The sequence below is a fragment of the Labrus bergylta genome, chromosome 14 (genome assembly GCF_963930695.1).
Source record: "Labrus bergylta chromosome 14, fLabBer1.1, whole genome shotgun sequence".
Lineage (NCBI taxonomy): Eukaryota > Metazoa > Chordata > Actinopteri > Labriformes > Labridae > Labrus > Labrus bergylta.
In genome coordinates, this window is record NC_089208.1 from 3,865,571 (window position 1) to 3,878,693 (window position 13,123).

The 13,123-nt window shown below is 40.6% G+C and overlaps 1 protein-coding gene across 1 annotated transcript in view; it reads right to left on the reverse strand.

Annotated features, from left to right (window-relative positions):
* Positions 1-13,123, reverse strand: part of LOC109998951 (ceramide synthase) — a 35,482-nt gene that overhangs the window by 15,845 nt on the left and 6,514 nt on the right. The window contains exons 2-3 of the mRNA XM_020653897.3: positions 8,368-8,454; positions 4,126-4,345 (exon numbers count right to left, since the gene is read on the reverse strand). Coding sequence (XP_020509553.1) covers positions 4,126-4,345; positions 8,368-8,454 — 307 coding nt within the window. The remainder of the gene's footprint in view (positions 1-4,125; positions 4,346-8,367; positions 8,455-13,123) is intronic.

Here is a 13,123-nt window from a genome sequence, read left to right on the forward strand (position 1 = left end):
ACACCACACCACCACCTGTCAGGGTGTACGTTACCTTTGTTTTTATGTTTGAGACGCTCTATTAGGCATGGTTCAAACTTTACCCTGCACATATTTAACCTGGCTCTCTTTCAGTTAGTTTGTGTTTATTCTAGTTCCTAGGTTAGTGTGTTCTGGAAATGAATCAATGTCGACTCCCAGTTGGAGAAAACGAGCACAAGGCGACCTAAACAGATTTACTGATCAATGTCAAACTTGCTCCAGAGCACTGGGTTCATTGCTTTGTCATTTTTTGTCTTCAAATGATTTTTCTGTGTTTGCAATAGATTAGCTTCGGCTATGCTTCAGCTATGCTACTGCTACCTGTGACCCTTACACCTATGACATCTACCAAAAAAAACCCTTAAGTTTGAAGGCAACTGTGAGGATGTATCACTCTTTGTTCGTTTTGGTGGCCCTTGTGGACAAAGTGGAACATGTTTTTCATATTTACTGATATAGCACCGAGTATGACAACATATAGCGTGATCAAGACTGTACTGTTTCTAATTTTTTTCAAGAGATCCAAACTATATCACCAATGACAAGGAACCTCGGGCAGAACCAGAAACATTGGTGGACAGCCATCTGCCTCAACTGGCTGATGATCCCGTCCATTACATGACATGTTTAGTACAACTTAAAATCCTCTCCTTCTTCCTTTAACCGAGAAAGTCCTAGGTACAATGCCCTCACTCAGAACTGCTTCTGGGTGGAAACCTGATGACTTGTCCTTTGACAGCTTGTTGGATAACTCTACCTGCTCATGTGTTAGCCAGGTGAGCCCGGGTTGCACAAAGCTGATGAGTGAGGGAACAAGAGGAGGATCAGAGGGAGGGGTGAGAAATGAAGAGAGGGTGACTGCAGCTGGAGCTGAATAATGTAGGGTAATGTGATCTCTTATTGCAACTGACTGCCGCTGCAAACAAAAGGCCGGGTTTCAACTGCACCTGGCTCACTGACCTGCGATAGACTTCGAGAAAGAGAGTGGTTGTGTTACATGGTTTATAATCTCTAAAGGGACATAATTATCTATCTGCAGGTTGGAATCAGTCTGCAGCGCTTCAATGTCTTAATTCATGAGTGTGATAACATTTCAATAGAGAAAAGGAGGCTTTAGTTAAATCTCATTAATCAGAACAAAGAGTACCTTAATAACCTTTTTAAACTTCTTAATAAACAGCTCACAGAGTGTTCACTGGGAACTCTGGTTTAACAGTTCAGTAGGTTTTCTAATTTGCTGGTCATACTTTCACTAAAAGTCATCATGCTCCACAGTCCCTCCACTCCTTTGTTGCCGCTTCCTCCCTTTCCCTCACTAAACAACTGCCCGTGTATTCATCTATTCAAATGGTTTTCTAAGCTTCGGTGCTTTAATGAACGTTGATATCTTTGTTTGGCCTCTATTTTTATTCCTCTTGACACTCAAGCAAAACACATTTCAGCAGGAAACAACCTGCACCTTTCATTCCTGTTTAATGTCCATTCTTAGTAGTTGTGTCCATTTATGCAAAACTTACAATTAAAAGGCATCAAACTTAACAACAAGGAATGATTTGTTCCTATTTGTTCAAAGAAGGTAATTCATATTAACTGGTTTATTGTGCTCTCTCTTTTCCTGCCATTTTCTTCCTTGGAAGTCTGAACACTTGTTATTATGGGCCAAATATTCGACTGTAATGGACTGCAAAAGTTCACGAGAAGTTTGACTAAGTTTTACATTTCAAGGTACTGAGATTAAATTAAAAAAGAAGTGTCAACCCTCTCTGAGATTACCGTGGACTTTGAGTCTGTGGGTATGCTTGGAAAGTAAACCGGAGGACCAGGAACCTTTTATAAAACTGATGTTAAAAGTTAAACCAAACATGCTTATATGGTCAATCATATATAAGTTGTGTTGTGATGCAGTTCTTCAAGTTAAGCAGTTGCACCTTGGAGATAACAACATTACCTGGACCAAACCAGTGGCACACATAGGGTTGGTGTTAATAATAATATGTCCAAGAATTACACTCACTTCTTGTAAAACAGCAGTTTAACCACCACACGGCCTCATTTTTAATTAACTGCATGCTTTTGTGCAACACAGCAATCTAGTAAGGACCTAATTTTCTATTACTGTACTTCAATATCAGTCTTGCTTACTATGAAGTGTTACAGTGCCAAAGCGGTCAGCTGGCCAAAAAGTAATTAGCAAAGAAATCCATGACAACTGAGGCTCTGTATTTCATAGTTGATTGGACACTTTCCAAATGTGTAACTTTCTGTCCAAATAAGGAATTACATTTTATGCCCCCAGTGATGTTGGTGCCTCTAGTTTTTAGTAGTGATTAGAAACTAAAACTTAAGGGTCAGGCTTAACTTACACATGACAGGTTGAACAAAGCTGTGATGCACCAACTTAAAGGTTAGACATTGGTATCTCTGATTCTGGTTCTGTTGACTGACATTGGCCAATTGGCAAATACTGCGCCATGCACAAATTTTAGTAGCCGATTAGAAAAATCTGAAGAAAATAGGTAAATAAGCAAATCAGGATCCATCATAAAGTTATGTTTGAAGCATCTCAATTACAATTGGAGAAGTTTTAGTGTGTAAAGACTCTGTGTAGTCTAAACCAGCACAGCACCCCTGTAGGGGGTTTGTGCCTGGCACTGACAGAGCAAACTGTGATCTTAAATCCTTGGGAGTGTTGTCGGTCTTTCAGAAAAGCTTTGAAACAGAAAGCTATTTACTTTAAATTGAAGTTTGAAGTCACCAATGAACAACAACAAAAAAACCTTCAGTAAGCAGCATTGATGATTAGCTCAAGTCAGTTCAGCAAGGTTTAGAGTTTGGTGCATGTCATGAATATCTTTGATTAACAAATGATATAGAAAGTACAAGCAGCCTCAGTGAATGTGTACTCATGGCTGTTGAGTTGATAATCCAGTTTTGTGAACATACATTGATGTGATGTTCACAAACAAAGGCAGTGAGATTACAGATGTTTAGAGGACCAGGTTGAAGCATTTTTGTATTACTTAATATTATCATACAAGCCCACACATTATTCATTTAAAAAGGTAATGACTTTTCTCAACTTTTCATCAAATTTCATCTGTACAGGTCTAGTCCTGGTGGAACAGGTTGAATCATTAGTCCTGACTCCAAGTCGCTTAAAAATTTACTTTACAGACAATCCATGTCAGTGAGCACAGGTCTATAGTTTGTTCTGTCTAATGTAATAAGAGATAATGTAGGTTAAAGCACAGATTGATTTGAAAACAACACACTGCATTACAGCCCACAGTGATAATGCATTACTGGCAGTACTCAAAGAACAAAAAACTTATCACTCATCGAAGAGCGTTCAGCTGCGTTTTGGTTGACTTTTATTGGCTGCACTGAAATAAACCGAAACCCAAAGCTGCATTAAGGACAAAATAGTAAGGTGATAAAAATCACAACAGTTCACTTCGATAGAAAACATAATGGACAGTTAAGACAGCTGAATTCATATAAATGGATAATACTGGTGCTAAATGTTTATTTTTCACTTAATCTGTTGTTATTTTGGTCTAAAAGAAAATCGGTAAAAAAAAGGTCAGGTTTGTTTATGTGTCGCTGAGACGCTCAAACATGTGTCATACATGTTATTGTGTGATGTGAACCCCTTCCTCTCTAACCGTTAGCCTTGACACCACGTGGGGTAGAGAGACAGCCCCGCCCACTCATCAGACTTACAAAACTAAAAAAGGACTATGTTCTGTCTAAAACACTTCAAAGAAATAATAACCAAAATGACTTTGGGCTGCAAATCAAAATGGTTTTCAGTCCTGCAAACTGCTTAACTCGGTCAGCAAGTGCAAAATCTGCCCGATGGAAAGTCTGGTTTCAAGTTCCTCATAAGATCCATGACATGTTTAGTAAACAGCCTGTAATCCAACAGGAAAGAAGACTGTGATCTGTGGTGCTAATCGTTTCTGCTGGACAGTGATACCAACCAGCAACAAATACAGCAAACAAGTGATCCATTATATCAGCGGATTTGAATACAGACAACAAGACCTTATCAACACTGCTTGAATATACCCCCCCTCCTCACCCCCTCACCCCCATCCTCACCAGTGTGACGGGCAGCAGGATGGTGAGCAGAGCAATGTGATGCAACACCAGCAGGAACTCTCTGCGGATGAACGAGTGCACTGTCCTCAGGGAGTGCTGCTTGTAGTCCTCGTGCCCTTTGACTCGGAAGCGGTGGAAGTGACTGAGGTACATGGCGAAGATGTCGTACGTCATGTAGGGCACGCCATACCAGACGACAAAGGCAGTCGCCAGCCAGTGCCTGAGGAAGACAACAATGCAAATGACATGAATATTAGAATCAAACGCCAATGGTGGCACAGAGGTGGGATCACTTCATCTGCCCGTTTCACCTCCGTTACACTCATATTATAGTCGAGACATCACAGGAACACAAATATCCCACTTTGAACCGGCAGTCTGAATACAGCTACAGAGCGTGTTTGTAATGGCGTAGAGATCTGGAACCTTGTACTTAACTCATGATGAGTTAACTTGAGAAGATGTGTACATTATAATTGTAGTGAGTGTGAGATAGCGAGGGTCAAAAGTGGTAGAAACCCAAATTTGTCTGAATGATTGAAACAGAGCGTTGTGTTCTGACAGAAAACAATGTCCGAGAGCCAGCTCAGACCGAAGATTCCTATTGAAACTTTAAATCTCCTTCCAACATGTTAGCCTGCAAAATTTTAGTGAAATCGTTTCTTTTGGCACCACCTTTGATTTGTACCGCGAGAGGACGTGGAGGCGCATCATATTTTTAAAGCTTAATCCTAAAATATGTACTTTTTAAGGTTGTGATTCTAATAGAGATGTTCTGACATCATTTTAACAACAACAAAACAATGGTACCTTGACTTGAGTATTGTCTGACACCTGTTTCCCTCTCCAATACCAGTGAGATGTAACAAAAAATATCAGCAAAAAACAGCTGATTGCTGCTATTTTACAAGCTTTGATAAGTTCATTTAGGCAGTATCAAAGGCAGATACAGATACTTGTTAATGATATCTTAACAAGGAGTATTTATTCCTTGTATTGATACAACTGAAACAACATATGAATATGTTGCATCTGGTTTGAGAAGCTGATTGGCTTTTGAGATGAGAGATGTGCCTTAAGATCTTAAACAAGACGCTGGGGGCTTGACAAGCTGAGCTTTGCAGCACCATCAACTGGCATGAGTCAAGCAGAGACGGGCCACGATTATTCCCTCAAGGGTTACAAATATAAAATGTACAGAGATGATCTGAGAGATGATGATAACTCCAGTGAAGGAATAAATCCATACCATCAACAAAAAACATATTTAGGACACGAGTTGTTCCCATCCTGATGCTCAGTATAAGAATGAGCCTACAATACTTCAGAAAACTACTCTTATTTAGTCTTGTGCATATAAGTCTTTGCTTATTTTGTGTATTTAATGTTATATCTTTGTACATAGAGAGCAAAGTTCACCAAAGTTAAATTCCTTGTGTGTGTAAGCATACCTGGCCAATAAAGCTGATTCTGAATCTGAAAAATGCAGTGTCAGCGAGAACACCAGTAAATGCACTGATCTGACACCATTATCTATTAACTTCCACTTATCACTCCTCAAGGTTTCAAGTAAATTATTATGTGCCTTTAACAATTCTGTGTTTTTCCACAAGTTTTAAATACTGCTGGTTCTTGGGGGGTTCTTGGTATCGGCAAATAAATATGGAAGGAATAAGCGATAAATCAGTAGTTAGTTTAAATAACTTATGTAAGACAGAAAGTAAGATCAAAAATATGTAAAAAGATATTGTTGTGCACCTATTGTGTTGTGTTGGTTACTGAAGAAGTAGTAATATGACAGAATTCAGAGCCAGGAGACACAGGAGTAGATGAAAGACTGAACGACCTTTAAGTTCAGAGTAGAAATAAAAGAAGACAGATTCCCGTTTAACCCTTATACGTCTCTTCTCTAACTTGAGCATGCAGAGGCTTTAAGGCAGGCTTATGTAAGTACAGTATAACAAACAGCTTGGATGGCTGCAGCGCTCTAATGAGCAGCGATTACAGTGATGGTTAATTATGTGGACAGAATGGAGTAAAGCTGCAGGGCAGAGCTGAGCTACTGACCTCTGACCTCTGACTCAAGTCTTCGGCTCTTAAGGTCAGTGGAGGGGGGGGATTAAGAGCAGCAAGGCACAACAAACAGCTCAGAGTAGGACGAAGGCTGCATGAGTCAATGCTGCAGTGTGTACATTTGCAATGGAAAATACAGGTGAAACACCCCCAGGCGTCCCTATTTAAATAGACCATCCTCTACTCTTCCTCTGTTCTGTCCCTTGGAACTGTTTAGACTACTAAAGCAGGAATAACGTCCAAACTGTTCAGTTGGATTTTTAACAGTAGCTTTGATTCCATTTAATCTTAAATTAGAACCTAGTCATGTTTTCCAATTTGCAAGACAAACTTTGGAATATGCAAGCCAATGTATACCAATAATATCGTAACATCCAGCATAATCCTCAATTTACATGGCACAGTGCTAAGATTCATTGGCTAGCTAGCGAGCTAGTGAGCTAGAAGCAAGTTTTGCCGGTATATCTTCAGGTAACCCTTGAACCATTCATTCACTTGAAACTGATATCTGTGTCAGTTCGGAATAATGCATGAAGCAATGAATATCCAGTTGAGTGAATTAAACTGTTTTTGCAACTGGCATAAGATGAGCTTCGTTCCACTCTCAGTGACTGATACATGCCCATTTTGAATCATTAGAGTATCGTTTAGTATAGTTTAGTATCAACGTCATAAAACACTCTGAAAACTGGCACGATTGAGCACAATTTATTGAAAATGCCGAAGCTCGGGATCACAGAATCTTTGGGTACACAACGTCAAATTGCAGCACCAGCTCTATCAGCCTTCAGTAAACCCTGCAGGTTAACGTCCACATGCCTGTGCTGATTCTGGATATATGAGAGATTAACCTGACACAGCCTACATAAAACTTAACCTCCAAATTCCATCTAGTTTTAAAACTGGTTTACATCTTGGTAGTAGAGCATTATGACAGTATGGCTGTAGCTGTTAGCTAGGGCTACAGCACCAGCTGTCAGCAGACAGCCCAGTTAAAAGCTTAAAGCTTACACACAACATTTGACTGAATACGGGGGCCTGAATTAATAAAAATATTTATAATTGGTAATAAGTGTTTGGTGCAGACTACTGAAGGTGACAAAGTTGAATCATTAAGTCGACCAATCATGCACATTCCTACTAAAGACGCAATCATGAAACTAAATCATCTTGCTAATATCTGGAAACATCGGAGACAAAAACACGAGCAGTCCGACTACCAGATAAACAAACCTGCAGCTCAGACATATTATTTCAAACTAATTTAATTGGAGAGGAAACCCAAAGTAATGTCTAGGGTGGAACTGATCAAGTACAAACTCCAATATTACTCTTGTATTAGAATGGGGGGGGGGGGGGGGGTAAAACTGTAACATACTGGAGTCTGAAGCCAAAAGATGCAGCCGACTCTCTTATTTTTGCACTGCCCAATAAAGTAAAGAGTTCCCGCAACCAGGGCTATGTAGGCTGAATGAAGTGACAGATTGTGATGGAGTATTAGAGTATTCATGGGCCTGACTCTGGAGCATGTGTCAGATAAGCTGCAGGCCTTGTGCACGTCACAGGACAGCAGAACTGAGCAGCGTGGTGGAGGAATTAAGCTCTGTGTGCGAAGGGGAGGGGCGGCGGAGATTAGCAGCCTCCAACTGGGCCTTCCTTGCTCTGGCCGCAGACTCGGTAGGGTTTAAGAGCTAGCATTAGCTTAACGTTACACTTTCCTAAACTGCGCGGGGCGCTTGATGGTAAGCTAACACTAGCCTGCTATCATGTCTTTGATATGCACGGCTTGGATGGCAGATGCTCAGGGTAAAAGGGCAGATTGGACGATCATCGAGGAGAATATGGAGGAAAAGCAGCCCACTGATTATGAATAGCTTTTAGAAATACAGTATATTGGGTTGTAATATCACAGGAAAAGGCAATAAAGTCAAGATGGAAGGTGCCAGGTGAGGATCATTTGCACAAAACAGAACCATTGCAAAACTATTAAAGCTCAAATAATGGCATCCTTTTCAAGTTTTGTGTGTCAGACAGCAACGCACAAGCTTCTGACATTCACATTAACAACATAACAGTTCAGGTGAGAGCATGTAATGCTTAAGAGGGACATCAGGGGTGACCCTTTAGTTAACACGGTTCAAGAAGGTGATCAATAATGTGAAATCTGACCTGTCGTTAATGACGCTTCCCCGGCATGATGACACAACGATGACTCCTGCCGTGGTTGCCATGATGGCATGGATGGAGGACACCAGTCTGAGAAAGAGACACACACATAAAAACATCATGTAAAATGGCCCAGCGTACATTCATGAACATTCATTAATCACACTATTTGAAACAGTTGCAATGATGAATCCCAGTTGACGGAGCTTCATGACTCCTGGAGCGCCAACAGAAGGAGGACAAAGTGGTTTTGAGTGTCTTGACAGCGATGGGATGGATTGTGATCCAGTTTTGGCAATGACATCCATGTTCCCTTTCAGAATGAGTTATTGCAACTCTGATTATCCTAAACGCTTCCAGGCTAAGAGGCTGAGGCTTGTTCTGTGTTCACAGTCATGGTAAACATTATGCATGCTGAACATGACATGTTAGCATTGTTTTTATGAGCATGTTAGCATGCTGACATCAGCATGTAGATCAAAGAACAGCTGTCCTTTAGTAAAGAGAGTATGTCTGTTGACTATCATCTCTGGTTTTATCATATGGGTCGTACATACTCGAGCCTTTTAAGCAGCCAGGTTTTTACTGGGATGGGAGATTTTATTTCCTGCCCATTTGACATACACAGCGAACACAGAAAACAATTTTCAGGATGATGGAAAGAAGCAGACATCGAGTAAATACAGGATCAGAAAGCTGAACAAAGATAAGTGAAAATAAACAAAGAACTACATGTGCATCAGAATTAGTGAAAAGATAGATGTGTCTTAAATAGCAACAAGAAACAACAAGTCTAAGTCAATGGGTTTTTTGAATGTTGAATATCCCTCCTTTTATTTTGATCTGACAAATGTTGGGTATTTCTCAAACAGATAAGTGATGACTATGCAGTTTTCTTGAAATGTTTCTATTTTGAAAATCTATGATTTTAAGAATACGTTTGTGTTTTCATATTCACTCAACAGCTCACCATTAGTGACACATCATATGTCAAAAAACAACAATAACACGCAGAAAAGACAGAACGCACTTCGGTATTCCCCACACATTGATGCTGTACCTGGGTGGTGGAGTTTGGGTCGTCACCTTTTTACTTGCAAAGGTTATATTCTAATATTATGCAAGACAAGTGTATTTATATAGTTCGGCAACAACGCAATTCAAAGTGCTTATTAGATTGTTAGATTTTTATTTGTGCGTTACTATTTTGTTTGTGCAACAAACAACTTCATCTGCTCATTTGACATCCCTTCCATTCACTTTAATCTACACACACCTTCACCTTCACCTCACCTCTCTTACAAACGGCAGCTTAACCCTCCCTACCTCATTCTGTAGCTTTGTTATTTTTTTGGGGTGATTCTGCTCTTTCGACACATTCATCAACAGAGACACTCAAATAACATTTCTCCAATTCTGAAATGATTCACTCAATATAACATTTGGCCCATTGCATCAAGTGATTCGAGTTTATTTATGATTATGTGTATCCCGACAATAATCTCAAACGAGGAGCGCAGGACAGTATCAGCATCAAGCGGCTGCAGGAAAATATTTAAACAACGGCAGAAGGAGCTTCAGTGTTAACATGAGACGTCTCATCTCTACTGGTGCATTTATGGGAGGGACGTACAGTCAGCTGTCTTTCCTCTCTCTCTTGCGGAGCATGAGGCAATTTTTATATATTGATATGAATAGGTCAGAAATATACTTTGGCAGCCATAAATTAACCTGGCCAGTAGTATCGTCTATGTGTGGGATAAGTAAAAGTAACCATTTGTGTGGCTTTCCCTTTATGAAAAGTGCGGAAAGGTCTTAGAAAGTAAACCTAGAAAGTGTTGTCAACTATGTCTGTGTATTTATTTCCATCCCCATGGGGCATTCAAACCTTCACCTCATTGGTCTATCTGCGTGATTGATGGTTTAATGAGCAGCGGAAACTCAGACAAATCCAGGTCAAGGTTTCAAGCAGTGTCCCCTCAGGTGAAACCACTACAGCAGTCTGACCTACAAGTTCATTGCACCATCATGGGATTAGCAGTGCTTGGCCCGCTCTTTCCTCGTCTATAAACAGACCTGTGACATAGGAGAGCTTGGTACATCTCTATTTTGAAGTGTCACCGCGTGAAGTGGAGTAAGACACACACAACATTCATAGGTGTTGTATTTTAGAAGCACACTCAAGTCCTGAATTTATGACATCTGTTGAATAGTCTATTGTGCACATAAACAATATTCTGACTGTTAAAATAACTTGTGAGACTGATTATCTGTGGTTTTATTAAAGGAAACTGATATATAGTTAACACTGAGACAGATGCAGATTTCGGTTCACAAGAGATAATTTTGGGCCTTTTTTTTTTAAAGCAGGACATTGGATTATATCACCAATTTGTACAAACGATGAATGGCCGCTTTTGCACAGACAAGCTTTCTCCTTGGCTGTCGTCCAACTTGGCAGCCCCGACAGTAAGCTGCTTTGAAATCAGAAAAAAAATAACATGTAATTCATTCCCCAACGCTCGCTGCAGCCATTAGGGACAGTCGCCCCTCGAAAACAGCACTGCATTTAAACTAAATACTTCTTTCAGCACCTTTTGGGCTCCCTTTACATCTCCACCTACTCATCACCACCTACAGCCATAAAAAGAGAGAAACACGGGCTACCTTGAGAAATTGCGTCTGGTGCGACGATTACTCAGCCCTTATTCATTACAGATGAGAGGCCTGTGTGGGCTGGGGTGGAAACTAAATTTAAATATGCACATTTTCTTCTGCTTTTTTGGCAACATATAGGATCTGTAGCTGACTAGGAGCCTACTACACATATCAGAGTAGAGGATTGGTTCCCTGTTATTAGTAAGGGGGCGGTATCAATACTGTGACAGTATTACATTCAGGACTTGGATTTTGCGACACCATGATCACCGGTTTAAATACACACGGCTGGTTGTAGTACACACACGAGGAAACACTGATTGTTCAACCTGTCAGGCACAGAGGCGGGTAAATAACAGAAACTTAACAGAGTGACTGATCTTGAGTGACTGAAGACGGCTCAGAATGAGTCCCCCTGTCTTCTGCTTGTTTCGCTTGGAGACTCGGAGCAGAGCCAGTGGTTTCACACGCTCACTGATAAAAAGGGTACCGCCTCCTCCTCGTGTCAGAGCGGGTGTCAGAGTGAATCAAGGCACAGCAATCAGGTAAAACTAAATAATCCACTTTCCATGTTTTAGTAAATTACGGCAACACTAAGTGGGTGTGCTCGCTCGCTTGAATGACTTGACTCTGCGGCACTTTAACCCAGCGCAGAACAGATTTGCACGTCCATTACAACAGTTCTATGTGCTGGAAGGGTGTTTTAACTGATGTCTCGCTTGTCTAAAGATGAGCAATTGAAGCGAGCTGTGCCTGTGACTCGTGGTCAAAGAAGAGGCTGTAAATACTACTGTAAACCGTGTTACGAAAACTCTCCGCTAATTGTAGTTCTGTTTAAGCTCTGTTTGTTTGTTGATAAAAACGTTCTATTTCCGACTAATCCTTCACAATAAAATCCCCCCCCCCTTATCATGCAGTGGGAATGCTTTTATCATGAAAGGGCCATATAGACCTCTGCAGGAGAGAAACGCACAGATTCAGCTACAATGCACAGAGAACTGCACACACAGTGACAAATAAAAATAACTTTCTTTGGTCTCATACAGAACTGAACTGATTTTCATATCGCAGGCTTCTTTGAGGGGAAGTAGAGGAGTCGTTGTGTTTGAATATGCATTCAAATGCTTTTAATACTGTACTACGATATAATACCGTTACCGCAGAAAGCAAATAAAATACAGTGATATGATACTCGGGTCATATATCGCCCACCTCTATTGTTTATCCAATTCAGAGATATTAATCATATTAGCACAAATCCCCCAATATGACTTTACTACTGGAGCTCCACTTTCATGAACAGAAAGGATTATGGATTATGCAAAATAGTCTAGAACTTCTAGGTCATTTTTATTTTTAAAAAAGGACCGTATTAATTCATGCTCTTCAAAATGTTTCATGAAGTAATTGGAAAGAAGTACAAGCAACTGAAATGAGGAGCCACCATGTCCCGTTATTAAATCTAACTTCTTGCAAATACTAACAAAAGCGTTAGATGAAGCTGCTTGTTAAGGAAAAGGAACTCTTTAGTTATAAGTGATAGATTTATTGATGAAAACCCCTCAACAGCACTCCTTCAGTCATTCACCGTCCAGTTGAGGAAAATGGTTCAGATCAGCTTCGTGTTAGCAAAGACGACCCGGAGTCTCTCCGTATTGGAGGAGGGCCATTCAACATGAGTTTGTCAGCTTTTTCCAATTTCCAGCTTGAACCAAGTCTGAGCTTGAGCCAGGTCAGGTCTTAGTTAGCGTTGACTTACTGGATCGCAAATTCCCCCTCGTGCAAGAAAAGCTAAAGACTTTAACTGCGGTTCTAAATAAGCACAAGTTTTACAAGTCTAATAAAGACCGCTTTCTCTTTTCTAACACCTTAAATGGTCCGTTCCAAATCGCAAAATTGTGAAACAAAGAGTGCATTTGTGCGGTTGTCTGCTTGAACCTGCTGCCACCTCACACCAATCTCCATGGGAATGTGGCCACGATAAAGGCATCGGCAAGGCAACGAAAGCCATGTGACCGGCAACTGCCAAAACGATAGAACTGAGCAGGAAAAGACTAACTGGACTCTCTTTTCCCTGCTTTACTCCCGCACATACACACAC